This window comes from Rattus norvegicus, chromosome 7, assembly GCF_036323735.1.
Source record: "Rattus norvegicus strain BN/NHsdMcwi chromosome 7, GRCr8, whole genome shotgun sequence".
Lineage (NCBI taxonomy): Eukaryota > Metazoa > Chordata > Mammalia > Rodentia > Muridae > Rattus > Rattus norvegicus.
The window spans coordinates 86,658,501-86,677,670 of record NC_086025.1 but is presented as its reverse complement, the minus strand read 5'-3'; the positions used below and the strand labels follow the sequence as shown (position 1 = coordinate 86,677,670).

The 19,170-nt window shown below is 42.1% G+C and overlaps 1 protein-coding gene across 1 annotated transcript in view; it reads left to right on the top strand.

Annotated features, from left to right (window-relative positions):
• Samd12 (sterile alpha motif domain containing 12) overlaps positions 1 to 18,962 on the top strand; it is a 295,171-nt gene extending 276,209 nt beyond the window's left edge. The window contains exon 4 of the mRNA NM_001130562.1: positions 18,536 to 18,962. Coding sequence (NP_001124034.1) covers positions 18,536 to 18,558 — 23 coding nt within the window. The 3' untranslated portion in view covers positions 18,559 to 18,962. The remainder of the gene's footprint in view (positions 1 to 18,535) is intronic.
• Positions 18,963 to 19,170: the final 208 nt, after the last annotated feature.

Below are 19,170 nucleotides of genomic sequence, written 5' to 3'. Positions count from 1 at the left end.
TTGGTAAAGAAGCAAACAGTAACTTCAAGCTTAAGAGCCACAGTAACTTCAAGCTTAAGAGCCACAGTTTCTGTACCAATATTTAACTCTTCCATTGTAGTTTCAAGGCAGCTGTAGGCAATACAAAAACAGATGCATGCAGCTGTGTTTCAATAAAACTTTATTTACAATGCATATGGTGTACCAGATTTGTCCTTCAGGTGCTAGGGTCTTCCAATACCTGTCTTAGATTTTGAAATTGTCAGAACTGAGCTTTTGAAGTAGACAGATTCAGTTATTAGTTGACTTTATGATAGAAATAAGAAATATGTTTTCACATGTAGAAAAATTGAATTAATCTAACTTGATTATAGTATTTATATTTTTTAAAAATGGATCCAGAGAAATTTTTCAATCAGATAGTAACTGCAGTGTGTGCTGGCCTCCTTCCTTAACCTCTTATCCAAGGACCGGCCCTGCCTGACCTCTGTGTTCCTCTTTTCCCATTGTTCTTTGTTCTGCACTTTGCCCTGGTCTGTCACTACAAAGCCTTGTCTTGAGGAAATAAGCAGTGTCATTAACCAGCCAGTCATGGGGGAGAATTATAAATTTATGAGAACTGTAGCCTTAAAGTAATGAAACCACTGTTGTTTGCACAGAATCCTATGCTAAGTAAACTTCAATTACTTTCCCCACCCCCTGATTTACAGATGAAATAAACAATTCTGTAACATCTTTACATATACATCACATCCTGTATATATGCTCAATGTATTTCTGAGATTTAAAAAAAAACTCTCTTTAGTTTCAGTTTTCACCTAAGATGAAAAGCTTGACCATGTTATATCTTTTTAAAGATATATTTATGTGTCTGTGTTTACGCAGTGCCCACAGAGACCAGAGTAGGCATTATACCCCGTAGAATTGTACGTCATAGAGCAGGAGTTACAAATGGTTGAGATTCTGGGAAGCAAACGTTGGTCCTTTGCAAGAATAGCAAGTGCTCTTAAGCACTGAGTAATCTCTCCAGCCCAAACTCTGCTTTTGTTTGTTTGGATTTGTTTTTGAGGTATTTTGCGGGTGGTTGCACTGTGTAGCCTAGGCTATCCTGGAACTTGCTTTGTAGATCAGGCTGGCCTTGAAATCCAAGATCCACTCTGCCTCCAGAGTGCTGATATTGAAGGGCTATACCACCACACCTGGCCAGAATGGAGAAGTCATTCAAAGACCAATTACATAAATACAACCAGGAGATATTTCTGTGAGAACCAGTTGTTCTTTTTTCCTCTGCCCTTTCATATGTAAGGCTTCATTATGTGCTAAGACTTTTCTCTGTTGCTGTTTGGATGCTTGGTTGCATTTTCTGTCTTAAAGTGTTGTTCATTCATTCTTTGATAGTCTGAGACATTTAGCAAGTGGATCTTAGTCATTTTCACATACATCCCATTCCCCTCTCTTATGCCCGTCCCACTCCCACTGAAATCCTTTCTTTCGTCCCAGCAATTCTTCCTTCTACATTCACATTTTTTGTTTTCCTTGTGTTGCTGTCTCGGTGTTTGTTTCTTTCGTTGGTTGGTTGGTTGGTTGGTTGGTTGGTTGGTTGGTTGGTTCGTTTTCATGTATGACCCACTGAGTTAATTAGGGTTGTTCTCATGAGCACAGGGAGAGGTTAGCTACTAAAGCATAGGCTATTTTTCAGTGGCTACACCACTGAGGATAATGACACCCTCCACCCTGAGGAACTCTTAGTTGCCACTGAAGTCTCTCAGGAAGGGGTAGGACATTATAACCCGCTTTACCTTCTCTAGTTTATGTGGACATGCCAAATCTTATGCAGGTAACCACAGCATCAGGGAGTCTCTTATGTAGTACATTGTGGGGCCAGAAATCAATGTCAAGTATCTCCCTATTGCTTTTCACTCTGCTGTAGGGTGAGAATAACTTTGGGGACAGGATCTTACTGAACCTAAAACTCATCAGTCGGCTGCACTAGCTGACCACCAGGCTCCAGCAATCCACCTGCCTCAGACCTGTGACAGCAAAACTACAGTAACAACAAGCACCACAGCATCCAGCTTTTACATGAGTGCTGTGGCTACCAACTCAGGTTATCATCCTTGCACAGCAGACACACCTTCCAAACCCCGGCCTCTAGGTTCTTAAAATGTCTCACTAAGTCCAGCCCTAGTAACTCCAGTGTGTAGAGTAATTGCACAAAGGTTTCACTTCCGGAGGAAGACTTGAGTTCACTTCCGGGTCCTGCTTGTTAAGATTCTGAAAATTAACAAAGGCAGTGCATTGTTTTGGTTGTTGTTATCTAATTTCTGCATAATACACTACACCAAATCTCCGAGGCTCCAGACATGAATTATTCTTCGGGCATAATTTTTAAAATTGGGAAAGACTTAATAAGGACCTCTTATCTTCTATTCCCTGTTCCATTACCTGGGGCTGAGGATCCACAACCCAACTGGAGGGCAGTCAATCTGATTGCTCAACGTGGTCGTCAGTTGGGACACTCTGCTTCCCACTGTGTGGGCTTCTCCATGTACTTTCTGGGCTGACTGATTGAATATGGCTACGTTTGAAGGAGGAAAGGGAAACAATTTCCCATGCCTCCCTAGAAGTAAGGCTAGAACTGCTACATTACTATCTCTGCCATATTCTCTTGAGAGGACTCACAATAGGCTTGGCCCAGGTTCAAAAGATCCCTTTCAGTGAGTGGTTGGAAGAGAAGCAACAGCATAGAACTTGCAACAATTGAGACCAGTCACCGTTTTATAGTTCCTACAATATGAATTTTACTCCATACAGAAATAGATTAAAATCCAACATTTTTATCTCTTTTCTAAAAGATGGGGTCCAGCCACAATGCCCTCTGTTTTTTTTCCTCTGAATAAATGTGTTTAGACATATGAGCTTTTTAAAAAAAATTATTTATTTATGTTATGTATGTGAGTACACTATCGTTCTCTTCAGACACACCAGAAGAGGGCATCAGATCCCATTACAGATGGTTGTGAGGCACCATGGGGTTTCTGGGAATTGAACTCAGGACCTCTGGAAGAACAGTCAGTGCTCTGACCTGCTGAGCCATCTCTCCAGCCCCAGCACCCTCTATTGATCCTCACTATATTTTCACTCCTTATGAAAAGAGAAGGAACCTGAGATTTGTTGGGCATCCATTGGTCACAAGACTCATGATAAGCAAACTCTCATTTATTTTTCTCCAGTGCCTTTGAAATGCACTTTTTCCATAATTCTAACATTTCTAAATTGTACATTTCACAGTGTATGACAACTGGAGGTCATGTGGCAGTCTTGCATGTAAGTATTTGGCTGTGATTGTTCATATTTTTATCACTTCACCCAAGTTTAATTGCCATTTAAAACAGCTTCTGAAATCTTACACTATAATTTGGCACTGAAGCAAAAATGTATCTTGTAAGCCAAAAGTCATGAAGCAGCACCATCCATGAGGCAAATTTTGACACTGAAGGTATAACCACAATTTTATATGTTTTTACAAAGTGGCAATCTGAGCTTTGCACTCAGATAGAAATACATAACAAATAAATGAAGGTGTGTCATGTTTTATTACTGAAATACATGCAGAGGGATTACCTATCACAAGTGAAGCCGGTACCTAAAGGCAGAGAAACTGCTAGATTTGTTCAGGACAGATGACAGAAAGCAGGAAGCAATAGAAGGCTTTTATTGATCCTTGTACAGGTCTATCAAAGCATTCTGTTATAGTTTCATTGGTCCTGGGTTTTGTTGTTCTGTCATATTGGTACATTTATTTATATGCAGCTTGGGTGGTATGCTGGCTGGTTTTTATGTCAACTTGATACAAACTAGAGTCATCTGAAAGAAGGGAACCTCAATTGAGAATGTTCCTCCATTCAATTAAAGCCTAGACAAGCCTGTAGGGCATTTCCTTAATTAGTGATTGATATGGAAGGTCCCAGACCCATGTGAGCGGTGCCATCCCTCAGCTGTGGCCTGGATTCTATATAACAAAGCAGGCTGAGCAAGCCATGAGGAGTAAGCCAGCAAGCAGCACCCCCTTCATGGCCTCTGCGTCGGCTCCTACCTCCTGCTTCCTTCCCTGCTTATGTTCCTGTCCTGACTTTCCTCAATGATGGACTGTTACCTAGAAATAAAAGTGAAATAAACCCTTTCCTTCTCAAGTTGATTTTGATAAAGATGGTTTGTCTCTGAAGTAAAAGCCCTAACAAAGACAGTTGTTGGGCTTTTGAAGTATCATGACAGATCTTGAGAGTGAGAGAGGGAGTGCGCAAAACATCTGAATTCCCTTGATTTACAGAGAAGGCTATGGCTCTGATCTCTTAGAGAAATTAAGCAGCTGTGCTCATTGCAAAGGGGGAGCCTGTTGTTGCCTTCAGTCTCCCAGATGATGCTTCTCAGTTGTAAGGCAGCCTAGTTCGGTTCTGGAGAGACATGATGCTGCCAGGTGTCAGCCCCAACCCTTGTATCTCCACCAAACTTCAACAACATGATCAAAATGTATTTACAATGTCTCAAACTCAAACTCTTCAAGGGTAGCTAATGAAAAATGCTTATTTGTATGCACTGTTTTTAAGGGCCACATAATACTAAGTTAATCAGTCACTGTGCTGAAATAGGAATTATTTAAATTATTAAATGTGTTGCAGAGCTTGAGGGCACAAGTAGATTTTGGGAAGGTTTCCCTCTGTTATTTAAGATAGTACATTAAGCATTCCTTGGCAGAAGTAAGTCATAGTTTTTCCCTGGATTGCTCATTGAGTGCAAAGTGTGCCAGGAGTTGCCTGTCCTTTCCCTTGCCTGGGTCAGTGCCATATGGGGGAAAGCACAAGCAGCAGTGAGCGTGAAGATCCTTCTTAGTTATGTCATGTTCATGTATTGAAAAGACTGTACTTAGTAGTTAGGGCTGGTACTCAGATGCGTACAATACAGCCCCCTTCTTCATGGAGTTTCTTTAACTAGAAGAAATATGGAGCAAAACTCCCCATGATAATTATAAACAGCAACAAGTACTCCTCCACCTCTTAGTTCCTCAGGAATCTTGCCCTATTTGCTGTACAGAACATTGTACAGTCATGAACTGTGAGTGAATGTGTCTCAGTGCAGAAGGAACTTCCTGAGGATAAGAGCAAAGGTTACATGATATTCCTTTTCCATATATCCAGTGTTTAGTAGAGTACCTGAGATGGCAATCAAGAAATGACATTGAGGCTATAAGAAGTAGTATGTGACCCAGTCTCAGCCATATGGATCACAGGCAATAGAATCATGAGCTCAAGCACAGCCTGAGCTATCTAGAAAAACTGTAGAAAGGAAGGAAAGAAGGGAGAAAAACATGTTGAACAGGGCATGGAGCTCAATGGTCAGTTGTACCAGGCATGACAATAATGTTTATTCTATCTATTCATTCAACAGAATGAATAGGTGTACAGAGTCCCAGAGCAGACCAAGAGGGGCTAAGCAAGAATATGTGACATCTTCTTGGCTATAAGCAGACTGAGTATCAATTGTCATTGTAAGAAAGGTAAAACTAGGCAGAGAAACACAGAAGAAAGCAGAGATAGACATTTGACTGATACTCTATGATGTATTTGTGGTGAAGGCCAACTAAAGATGTTGAGAAATTCTGGGCTGGAGAGATCACTCAGTGTTTCAAAGTTCTTACAGCTCTTCTGCGGGATCTGAGTTCAGTTCCCAGCACTCGTGTCAGACAGCTCCTACCCATCTATAACCAACTTCAGGCCAAAGTGACCTCCATATATATTCTGCTACAGCCATACATGTTATATGTTTACAGTAACTTCTTGGGATTCAGTAATAAATCAGGAGTCTTTTGTCTAGGAAAAAAATTGATTCTCCCTCTCAAAAGTCATCAATTGCCTGTAGCTATCTCTTCATTCAGTTGTGGAGCCTTACCAGCTACCCCCATCCACAATGACATGACTAGAGTGGTCATCTGTAAATTTTGTTTATACAACAGTATTGGTGAGATTTCATGAGTGTGCCATCCCTGTACTGCCCAGAAGACACTATCTCATTAGTACTTCACATTAGTACTACTAATGCTCCCCAGATTCTCCACATGTGAGTTCTCCCATTTCCAAGTGGAGCAGATAATCATATCAACCACCAAGCTAAGATGAGCCTTCAAAGGACTCATGTGAACTCCATTTTTGCATGACAATGTACCACAAATGTGAGCTGTTATTATCCCTTCTCTTCTGTGTACCCCGATTCCCTCACCAAAACAGAGATAATAATAGTACCCCACTTTCCTTTGGGCCCCAACAAACTGAAATGCAATTAAATGTGTGAAAGCACTTTGGAAGTTGAACATTGCATGGTAAGGTAAGGCAAGGGCTGCTAGCTGCCTATCCTCAGCAGAAAGCTGGTCCTCAAGAGCCTGGACTGCAAGTCAGGCAGCTTGTCTCTCTGAACTGCTGGCTACAGGTATGTGCATGTGAATGGCTTCTCTGGATGCAGAAGGCTGAGGTGAAGGTCTTTGCATTGGACTGGTCCAAGATTACGTAAAGATGGGAAGGAGGCATCTACTCAAGAAATAAACATGGTGTAAACTCTGTAGCCTTGCAAATCAGTGAACTTTCCAATGTTATACTTTTGGACATCTGGGCTCTATTACCTGAAATCCTATTAAAGCCTCAGCATCATAATCCTGCATGGAAACTGGTAAATTGCAAGATCCTGCTGATGGCCACCAGCCAGTTCAAGCAATTAATCAACAAGAGTCCCCACGTAGGTTTGTACCTCTTGCCAAGTGGATTCTTTGAGGAGAAACAGTGTACACAGAAGAAAGTGCCCAATCCACTCAGTTTCATAGCAACACACTTTGTAACTCTGCCCACACAGAGAAATTATCTGTTATCATTAAGACATCCAAGCCTCATAACTTTTTCCTCAATGGAAATTAGTACTCACTAGCCCAGGGAACGTCTCCAAATCTCGTTAACTGTTACACAGACTATAACCTGCTGATTCCAGTTTAGACAAAGCAGCCCAACCCTTTCCCCACCCTGAGCACGTTGTCATGGGGGAGAGGAGGAGGGCATAGTTTGAGCGGAGTGCTTTTTTTCCCCCATTCGGGTCTGTCTGCACTACTTGCCTCTGTCCCTTTTGTCCAGGCCCAAAACACAAAGGACAAGCACTGTAACCTTGAATCCTGGCTTCAGAATCCTGGCAGAGAGATTCCATGCTGGAGCAGGTCATAATGAAGGATCTATTTCCCCTAAGGTTTCTTGCTTGGTTTTGCGGAGTTCAAGGGGTTTGAGTAAACAAGCTGATCTTCTATACTTCAGCATGTTTATAAAGTTTTCCTTAATTACCATTTTGTATATACAGGGATTCTGGGAATGTGTAGGAAAGCAGAAAGGAAGCCTCAAGCCACACTGGAGAGAACAGGAAGGAGGCAGGTGTGGACAAGAAGGAATGGACAGTATGAATGACAGCATAGGGCGTTCTTTTTGCTGGATCACTTTCTTTCTGAAGCCAGCCTGCTCAATCTCTGTCTTTATTTTCTCCTCTACACTTGGCTACTACATTTACATGTACTTTTATTTACATGTGAATATGCAAATATAAATGAAGTAAAATTAAAGCTAGGAGTATTTTCTATGGGCTAGATAGGTGGCTCAGAGGGTTAAGAGCACTTGCTGTCAAATGTGAGAATGTGAGTTCAAACCCCAGCACCACCATAAAAGGCCAGGCATGACACTACTATACCTGTAACCACCAATGCTATAGAACGGGAACACAGGCAGATCTCTGAGGCTACCAGAACAGCCAGTCTAGACAGTGAGCTCGGTTCAGTCAGAGACTCACTGAATAGTAGAGTAGGATACTGGGCATCCTCATGTAACCTCCACACAAGTGCATGGATACATGCATCTCATTCTATCATGTATACTATACACACTGCCTGCCATCACTACCTGCCCATACACACACACAGTGCACCCTTCACACCTCACTGTGCTCAATGAACACATACGGCTACTGCACTTGGACAGAGCACTTCAGTCACTGTTTAAAAAAAAAAAAAGCTCAGTCAGTGCTACAGTAGGAGGTTGTGCTAGAGTGAGGTCCATGTATTAGTAACATCAATGTGGTCCATGTCCTAGTGACACTGGTATCAGACTAGAGCTTGTAGAATTGCGTGATCAGCGATATGCTATCCTGTGATTCATCACAGACTGAAAGGTAAGAGGCACTCACTGCTGTACCCTTTGCTTTAGGAATGTGTGCCGATGTTCATCGCTTGCTGTCACCTTTGTTTGTTTTCTTTTAGCTTGCATAGCACTGTTTCATGGAGAGGCTCTTCTAGGCCCTGTTGAGACTACGCACTGAAAAGGAGAAACACTAGGCATGCCTTGTAGATTCCCATAGAAGGGTGCTTTTCTCTTTCCCTTGGAAAAGCTTCAGACACTGGAGACTTTTTTTTAATCATTTCTTTTCTAAAGAAGAGAATCTTAGGTAAGGGTACTTTTCTGTAAAAGGTGGTGTTGGATAGGCCAACAGGGACGCTCTTGACATTAAGTAAAGTGAAATAGTGCAAACAGGCAGAGAAGAATAGATGAGCGAACAACGAAAAAGAAAAAGCAAGCAGGGATAAAAGAAAACCTGAGTTTGCTCAGACAGTTGGCAAGCAGGCAAGAAGACTCTGTGTTCTGTGATGGAGTAAGCTGGGTTACAGAAGTTGGGGTACAGAAGCCAGGAGATAAACTAGGAAACAATCCCTCAGGATCTTCCCCGCCAGCTGGCTGATGTTGTAGAGGGAGAATTTCAACAGTCACTGGGATTAAACTTCAAAGTATAATCCTGTGCTCTCTCTGTGACTCGCTGTTGCTAGTGCCAGTGCACTGCGTGTCTATGAAAGGTTCTATAGGCTTTTAGCATGGCTGTCGGAATGTACTGACTTGAGACACTTACCTCTGTCCAGTGCAGAGGTTGGACTCTGGGCTCACCACAGACTAATTGGCTGTACAGATGCATTCCTGCTGAGAGCACCTGGCGGGGTGGTCCTTTCTTCCAGAAGTGCATTGTTTCATATTTGTGTGGTACAAGGTGACCATCGACTGCTCTCAGCTGGTATCTGGTTCACTATAGCTGTAAAACAGAGGAGAGTTTTGCTATTCTAGAGGACATCATTTCTAAAGATGTAGGTAAGGTAATAGACACCCTAAGTACGCATAGACTTTTAGATAGCTACATAAAGTGAAATCCCTACCCCACTATTCAATAGAGAACAAGGGTGGGCACTCCACTCCAACTCCTTCCACTCATACCTGAAAGAACTGCTAACTTGGCTCACGCACTTTCTATATACATTCATCTGAAAACGCATTCTCTCCTTCTACAAACACATCAAGAGCAACTTTCATACCCCCACATTTTCCTCCACAGCACAGAAAGGGAAGAGTAAGAGGTACTTTTTCCCTGAAGGAACTTGAGGGTCAGAGCAGTTTCCAGAGAGCCACTTACCGGCAACATGATCAGAAATTCAAATCCATGGTCCCACTCTAAAAGGAATGAAGTATAGAAGTATGTCCCAAGTTCCTCAAAAGACTTCTATGCACCATGAAGTACTTGCCTAGAGACAAATACATCAAGTGAAGCTAGTTCAGGACACAGAAGGGTTCTAATATAGTGTCATCATATGGATTCAAAACCGCACAAGCCCTATACCCTCAAAGCAGTGTAGAACACTTCATCCAGTGTCCACAGGAATATGTGCCTGCAGAAGTCTGCAGGAAGCATGAAGTACTAGAAGGAGGTGACATGTCCAGGACCCTGGGACCTTGCATAAGTTAGATAGCTTACACAGGTCTCAAAGTCTGACTTGCCTGCCCTATTCTACAACCCAGCATTGGATCATGGCTTTGTATTATATCCAGGATTCTTGTTATTTTGTTATATGAAACGAGCACAGCTATAAACCACATTTTCCCACAGCCGATACCACTTTTCTCTGTCTGAAGGACAAAAAACTACTCTTTAAATACTGGGGGAAAGACGTGGGTGTTTCATGGTCTGCTGCCAAACTGGCTTCATGCGCATTACTGTAGCTCTTGTTAAACATATAGCGTTCCAATCTTCCCCTTGGACATTCTGAACCAGAGGGAGAGAACTAAACAAAGCAATAAATGTGAGAAGCTCCCTGAGGTGACCCTCATGCAGGCAAGTTGGAAGACCTGTGGTGCAAATGTCAGTTTTTAAACCCTGGAAGCTGGAGGAGACACAATTTAACCTGTGTGAATCAAGAGTTGATTTCTGAAAGGTTTGGTTCAGGTTTGTTTTTCTGTAGTCAGACTTTTAAATTTAGGGGATAAGGCAATGGCTCAGTGATTACTCACTGCTAAAGTGTGAGGACCGGAATCCAGGTAAAGCTGGACAGTGTGTACACATCTGTAATTTCAGTGCCACTACAAGATGGGGAACACAGAAAAGACAGTTCCCAGAAGTTTGGGAGGGAGCTACCAGACAGACGCATCCATGGACAACAAGAAACTTGTCTCATGCAAGGTGAAAGTCAAGGACTGCTCATTTATTCACACAGCATACATGCTGTGGCTTACATACCTGACGTTCATATAAGCACAGTGTCTGTCTGTCCGTCTGTCTGTCTGTCTGCCTCTCTCACTCACTCTCTGTCTGTCTGTCTGTCTCTTATACACACATACACAAAGAGAAAGCAAAAGAGAGTTTGAAATTTTTTTTAATTAATAACACACTTTTAGAGACACAGAGTAATTTTGTGTATCCATGGGATACACTGTGATAATCTGAAATGTACACAGAAAAATCAAGGCAAGGTAACTAGCATTAGGTAAAGGTACAATGGTCTCTCAGTCACACAGTACTGGGCAACAGTTCTACATGTAGTAGGGGAGTCTGTGAACACACCCTGCCTTGCTCACACCGTTGCTTTCCTGCCCAGAACTGAGGAAAAAGGAGAAACCTCAGCGTACCTTCAACACATTCTTCCCTTCTCCAGATTTTCAAATAAGGAAGAGTGTCCCCTACACCTGAATCCTTCAGAACTCCCCAGAGTCCATGAGAACTGCAGAGTCGGGCAGGAGAACCCCTCTTCCTCTTAACCATATCAAGAGCCAATCAAATTCTAATAGGAAAAGAGGAAAAAATGGCATAAGGGAATGAGAGAGGGTGACAAAAATCCTTCCATCCTGTGTAAGTGTTTATTTCCTACCAGGGGCTGGAACCAGCAAGCCCCTGAGCTTAGGCAAATCAAGGGATAGCCTGGCCTAAAGGCCACAGCCTGGGTCACTTATTTCTCTACGCCTGGCTTTTATTCATCTGCAGAGTGATGTTAGTGTCCTCACTTAACTTGGTTGCTGCAAACTAGAGCTAGTTCTGAGTGTGATGCTAGGCACATGGTGAGTACCTGGCTACTGATACTCTTTACTATTATTGTCATGTCCTTTGTAAGCTGTATTACTCAAAGATCTCCATGGAAACAAAATACCATTGAATGATGTGAGTGTGTGTGTGTGTGTGTCTGTATATATATATGCACACATGTATATATATGCATACAAACACATATATTAGACACCACAGACTTAATTACAGAAACTGCAAAGTCTCAAGATCTACAAGCTTGAGGGAGAAAGTATAGTTGCACTCTGAGTCTGTATCAAAGGACAAGGAATGAAATGTCCTAGCAGCAGACAACAGAAACATGAATTATCTGCTACTCAGTTCTTTTCCTATTCAAATCTGAGGCCTGCCACATTATGGAGGCCCATCAGCATTTCCTAACTCGCTAACTCAAATAGTCATCTCTCATATAAATATCTTTATAGAGACACTAGAACAATGGCTGACTATGTATGTGGACACCCTGTAGTTCAGTTTGAGTTGACACAAAAAGCTAACCTTCACAGCATGATGGCCTCCACTTTTCTAGGACATATGAGAAGTTACAGGACACACACACACACACACACACACACACACACACACACACACACATACAATCTTGTTAGAGAATCTCACCTCCATCCTCCCTCACATAGCTAGAGGGTAAAATCATAAAACCAATTTCTTAATCATAATCTCAGGGAGGGGGTACCCTTTAGTCTCTTGTGGACAAGGAGTGGTAGAAATGGATCCACTTCCCCCCAAACCACATACTCTGATAGCAAAGCTTAGGTTTATGGCCATATAAGTCATCCTTTGCCCTCCTCTTATCTTGTACCTTCTTCCAAGCGTACTAATTAATTAATTGAGTGTACCTGTCTAAATCATCCTATCTTGATTTTTCTAATGGCATGCCTGTGAGGGTTCTAGAAGTTAGGAGTGATTTCGTTTTAAAGGTTTTGATTGCATTGAATATAAAAATCAAATAAGATGAGAAAATGATGACTAGAAGAGGGGAGTGAAATTTGAAATTCGCCTTCTTTCCTGTGCAGACAAGAGGCCCACTTAGGTTAGCTTTTATCTTGACCTATTTTAAGAGTGATATATTTGGCTCATGACCAAGAATAGAAAATAAGCAAAGATCTGTGTCTGCTAAAGCAACCTCAGCACATTTGACATTTCAAGCTGGAGAAGTCTTTGTTGGGGAGCTCTCCTACGCATTCTTAGGTGTTTAGCAGTGTCTTGACCTCCCCTCACTAGATGCTAGTAGTAACCTCCATGAGTAGCAACTAGAAATGTCTTCCACACAGTGCCAGTTGTCCCCCATGGAGCAAAACTCTACACGTTTGAGAACCATTCAGCCATGCTGTGAAAGACTATCAACTGTTAAAAGAGAAATGAACTACCTTTCTGTAGGTAAAGCCTCTTTTCAGCACCCCATAGCTAGGATTTGAGTTTAATGAAAACTCTTTTACACAACACAATTATTTGTTTCTCTCCTCTATTCCTATTTGAGTTAGAGATTTTTTTTTACCTAACATATACTTCCTCTTACAGTCAGTGATTAGAGCAGATCTGGTTTCTGGTCTCAGCCCTATGCATTCTAGCTGCAGAGCAGCGACAAACTCATGTACCTGCCCCCCTCTCTCATCAGGTGATTATGGAGACCTCTGTAATGGCACTGGTGTTCCAGCAAATGGTTGTCTATAAAGTCTTAGTTGGCCCACAGTGCCTGCTCAGTAAAGCGTAGACCAGCTTATTGGCTGTTATTTTGGGCAACTGTAGCACTAACTCACACCTGATACAAATTACAAAAACATATCCAGAAGCAATTCAGGCCCACCCCAAAGCCCTTAAGCTTAACTTACATGAAAAACACATTCTTTCACAAACACACGTCCCTTTCTTTCTGAACAGAAGACTTTTCCAGGGAGAAGTCTTATTTATTCCTTTACCATCATGAGATGAAGTTCCCAGACATAGTATGTTTCCTCTGAACATGCCAATCCGTCATCCCCTGTTGTTGGGGTGAACGGAGGTAACCCTGAACACTTAAATCTAAAATCTGTTCCTGAGCCTTCTGCCAAGTTGCCTGTTGCCTGCCAGGCAAGTCACTGCCTGCCTTTGAAGTGTCAGAACCTCCCTTTATCAGGCAACTGTCTGAATATCTGCTCTAATCTAGAGGAGAGTGGAACCAGAGTACAGGGGCCTGGAAGGCAGCAATAGAGGGCAAAGGCCTGACATATGGGCATTCTGTTTCTTTTCCTAGCCCTTAGACGTGGAGATTTTTGTGTCTCTGATTTTCGATGGAACTTTGGGAACTTGTGATAATAATAAAGCTGTAGACACTCGTTGGTTCTCTCTCATTTGCTAAGCACGGTGAGACATGCCTTTCCTGTGAGCTCATTTTGTCACTGAGGCAGCCCAGTGAGGTGGAGAGTATGTTACCTACTATAAAGATGAAGCCACTGAGTTTTGAAAAAATTCCTCATTTTGACATCACACCACTGGTACGTGATGAGCCTTGGAGGCGAGCAGAGATCAGCCAGAACCCATGTTCTGGTCCATGCTTCTGATTGCTGGGTTTTAGAGCTTCACTATTTTATCCCATACTCTGAACTGAATGTGATCGAGTCCAAGTGTGCAAACTTAATTGCTAGGTTAAGCAGCCCCCCAAATGAGTCTTCATCACCATCATTTCCATCTAAATTTCACAACTACATATTAGGCACCTACTATATATCTGATACTACATAGTGTTTAAATAAGATACAAAGAAGCCATGGCAGCATCCTTAAAAGGCTACGGAGGAGGTTGAGGCATTGCTTATCAGTAGAATGCTTGCTAGGCGTATGCAAGTCCCGGAGTTTAAAAGGGAGGGAGGGGTAAAAATTATATTAAATAAAGGGATAGGGGATTTGGCGATAGAAGTTTAAGAAGCCATACTATGACACAGGATGGAGTTCTTGGCCGTATCTGAAAAGAGGGAAAAGTTTATAGAGATGTGATTCCGGGAGGAGGAGGTTCTGACAGACAGAGGAGTTAGTGTTCATGGTGTCAGAGGTATAAAAAGGAAGCATCTGAAAGAAAGAAGTTACAGCATTGGCCAGGATCTCTGTGGTGAAAATGGGGAGCTTATAAGGACTCTGGGAGAGCCGGAGCACAAGGGGCTGGAGCCCAAGGCAGGTACCATATGAAGATGCCTACTTCCCACAGAACATAGCCCAAGGTACCAAACACAAAGTGCCATTTTCGATTTGACCAAATGTAGCTTTTTTCTTTTCAGTTTTTGTTTGTTTGTTTGTTTGTTTTGTTTTTGAGACTAGGTCTCAGGTAGCCTGGACCAGCCCTCAAATTTACTCTATAATCAAGAATGTCCTTGACCTTTGATCTTCCTGTCTCCCCTGTCCCTGAGATTATGCATTGCTGGGGATTGAACCCATGGCTTCAGGGCTTCATTAATAGTAGGCAAGTTACTGTAGCAACTGACCTACAATCCTAAGCCCCATTCATGTAGAGAACACATGGGAGTATGTACCTCATGTTTATGACACATGAGTGTGAAGGCCAGAGTTTGGGGTTGCATGTTTTCCACTGTTGTTTTGTTTTGTTTTGTTTTCATTGTATTTGTGAGTCAGGGTCTCACTGAAGCTGGATCTCATAGATTAGCTAGACTGGCTGTCCAGTGAGCTCCAGGGATCCTCCTGCCTCCGACCTCCCAGCACTGAGATGACAGACGTACACCACACACCCAGCTGTTAGTCATTCATTTGTTTTTGTTTTTGAAAAAAAGTCTCACTGTGTAGCACTGACTGATCTGGAATTCACTTTATGGAGCAGGCTGGCCTCAAACTCATAGGGACCCACCTGCCTCTGCCTTCTGAGTGTTGGGATTACAGACACGCACCACTATACCTGAAAAAGAACTCAGCTATGTAGGCATTGTGGGTCTGAACTCAGGTCCTCATGCTTAAATGACAAGTACTTTATCCACTGAGCCACTGACCCAGCTCCCTTCAAGTTATTTTGCTTGTTTTTGTTCTGTTGCATTTTGCTTTGTTTTCAAAGACAAGGTTGTTCTGTGTAACAGCCCTTGTGTCCTAGGATTAGCTCAACAGACCAGACTGCCTCTGCAGCACTAGGATTACAGATATGTACCTAGTGCACATGGTGACACCATTAAGAAACAGAATGCTGCCTGCAAGAAGCATCAGCGAGCGATGAAGGTTGACTTACGTGGTAGAAAGACATAAAAGACAACATGATGCCACAATGTACTTCCTCCTTTGTCCATTTCTTTCCTCATGAATCATGCCCATGGTAGTCATATCAGAACATCCTGTCAGTCCTGAAAGCTCTAATATTTCTGTGGCCTCTAGTGCCTTGTATGTTCATATTCTATAAGAACACCTCCCCATTCTTGCTGATGCAACCTAATTTCTACACAAAGTTTCTAACCCCATCTACCACCATTTTTCATTATGCTGATTGTACTTGTGGGTAAATGCAGACTCTCACTGGGATTATGAGGGGGACAGTGACTGCTCTGGGCAATTGTATTTTATATTTTCAACCCATTACACTTTTACATCACTAGAATAGGACACACGTGTCTCTGAATAGAACTTGGACCCTTGCTAGGTTAGTAACACTAAGGGTCTTGATGTCCTCATCGGTGAAATAGGCAGGTTTCTTCTTTCCCTAAGAACAGTATTGGACACTGAAGTTGAAAGAGCATTGAAGAATAATACGCTAAGATTAAATCTAGGAATACAAATTAGACATATCTGCGCTCTATGACCTCTTGGGCACTTGACACCCATGTAGACAACACAGCTATTTAGATGATACATGTAACTGCAATTTCCCCACAAAGAAATAAGTATAATAACTCAGCCAGGCCTCATTTTTAACTGTCATTATTCCTTTTCAAATTTTATTCTGTTGGCTTTTTTCCAAGGACATACACCTTCTGGATCTGACTACAACAACAGTCTCAAGAATACTGTGCTGTGCTGTGTCACTTTGCTTGAAATCTATACTGTGCTTCAGGACTGTATGGCTTCCTTTTAGATAGACCTGGATATTTTCCCCCAAGTTAGTCTCTTTTCCCTCTCCCTCTCTCTCGGACAATGGAGTGTGAAAGTAGAAAGTATTATTTGTCTAGGAAATAAAGGTGAACTTCCAGAACATATTAGTGAATCACTGTTTGGGGGTGTGCACTTAGTGAGCTTATTTTTTCTTACTGTTTTTCAAAATATTTCAATAATAACATTAGTAGCACTTTCCCATTTTCATTTATAGTTCATTTATTATAAATACATGCATGTATTTTATATACATATACATTTGTTATATACACATACATACATTATGTTGTGTATTATAGTATGTATAACTTTATCCTATTGCTACATATTCATCATAATTAGTCTTATTTTAATGCTATGTAATCATCCATCTTATTAGCATACTATAATTTACTTCGCTCAAGTTTCAACAGTAGACGTGTTTTCATTTTTTTCTGTAGTATAAGTAATCTCTAAGTTACAGGTTTTTGCTTGTAGTTTCTTGTGTCTTTTATATTTTACCTTGGGGTACCCTCCTAGGAATGAGATCACTAGATCAGGGGATATAAATTTTTAATGGTTTTTAAATAAATGGATGTTATTTTTCTAGCTCGCAATGCCACGAGCAACATATTAACATTCTGCTCACATTACAACCTTATCAGAAGTTTGTGTTACTATGTGATATTTAATATACTTACAAGAGGACCTTTTGTTTTGCATTTTTCTCACAAATAACAAGTTTTAATCAAATACTTGCTTACAAATTGTCTATCTTCTCATAGTTTGTAAAGCCACCTGGACTCAGAAGCCAAGGGATGCTTCTTTTTTATCAATAACTCCCGCTGTTGTCCTATAATTTTACACATTAAATAAAACTAATGTTGAATTTTTAGAAAAGCCTTCATCTGGACTCATAATAATGATGTATTGAGGACCTGTGTGTTAAGAACACACAGTAAGCAGCAGCCCAATAAAACTAATGAGAAAATTAGAAAGCTAAAATGAGGATAATATATCTAGTCCAGATTTCTCAATGTCCAAAGCAGGACTAACATTCAAATAGTTCAATCTCTAGTCAGATTTGAATAAATTTTTCTCTGTAACTCCAAACCTCATTCAGTTTTCAACGTGCAAATTCGGGAGATTTTAAACGTGCCAGCGCCTCATATTCCCTCTTGGTTTTATTCAAATATCCCTCATGATCTCTCTCTCTCTCTCTCTCTCTCTCTCTCCCTCCCTCCCTCCCTCCCTCTCTCTCTCTCTCTCCCTCCCTCCCTCTCTCTCTCTTTCTCTCTCTCCCTCCCTCTCTCTCTCTCTACCTCCCTCCCTCCCTCTCTCTCTCTCCCTCCCTCCCTCCCTCCCTCCCTCCCTCTCTCTCTCTTTCTCTCTCTCTCCCTCCCTCTCTCTCTCTCCCTCCCTCCCTCCCTCTCTCTCTCTCCCTCCCTCCCTCCCTCTCTCTCTCTTTCTCTCTCTCCCTCCCTCTCTCTCTCTCCCTCCCTCCCTCCCTCTCTCTCTCTTTCTCTCTCTCCCTCCCTCTCTCTCTCTCCCTCCCTCCCTCTCTCTCTCTCCCTCCCTCTCTCTCTCTCTCCCTCCCTCTCTCTCTCTCTCCCTCCCTCTCTCTCTCTCCCTCTCTCTCTCTCTCTCTCTCTCTCTCTCACACACACACACACACACACACACACACACACACACACACAGTGTCTTGCACCATTTCCAGCCTCATAGTGCCCCTGCTCTAGAACATGAGATAGAGACTCAGTTTTCGCTCCCCTGTCATGGAGCTGAATGCCAAATCCAGAGAGCCCGCTTTGCCCTCCATTCAAGGCAATATTGTCTGGTTCTTGAATGGGTGTCTAGTGTGTTCTGCCAGCTAGTACAAGGATCTTTCATGAGTACCACTAATCTGTCCTGAGTTGAGTAACCCCCATCTTGGCTAGCCGTTTCTCTTTGACCTAAGGGTATTAGAGTTTGTTTAATGTAATTGCTACAAGTCGATGTGTCAGATTATAAAGGAAGCAAGTAACCATGTCCCCCCTTTTTTAATTCCTTCCTTCTTGCAGCCTCGACGGATTGTTCTCCATAACCATGTTAGCCCAGCAAGCCGCTGTCCTGCCAGTGGATAAGAGTGTGACCTGTTCCCCAGAGAAATACTGACTCATGGCCCTGCCAGAAGAGATCCTTGGAGCACTGACAGATTAACCAGACTGACTGAGAAAACGCCTATTCAGTCAAGATTATGGACTTTGCGAGCAGAAAAAAAAAAACCTTAGTTTGCTGTGGATTTTCAAATGAGGTGCATAACATACAGTGCCAACTCATTCCAAGTGGTCATTGGCAGACCATTAGCCAGAAATTGGCTTCTGGTTTTCATCACTGTGCATAACTCAAGTTCCCCTTGGGCTCCATCTGTGCCCCTCACTACAAGTTCTGTTTTAGCATGGCAACCACTGGATTATTTTCATTAAGTGTGCAGATGGCATGATGTTCTAGAAAAACAAATACAAGAGTTCTGCAATCTCAGTGGAAGGGTTCGAAATAGTGTGCCCTGGTAGGAATGTAAACATGTCTAGATTATGTTAGTGGCAATGTCCAAAGGTGTCCTGTCCAACACTGAAGCACTTTATATAAGAACACTACACTGAGGTAAAATAGCACATTTGATACATGTAAGAAAACAAGTGTTTCCTCTTTTCTT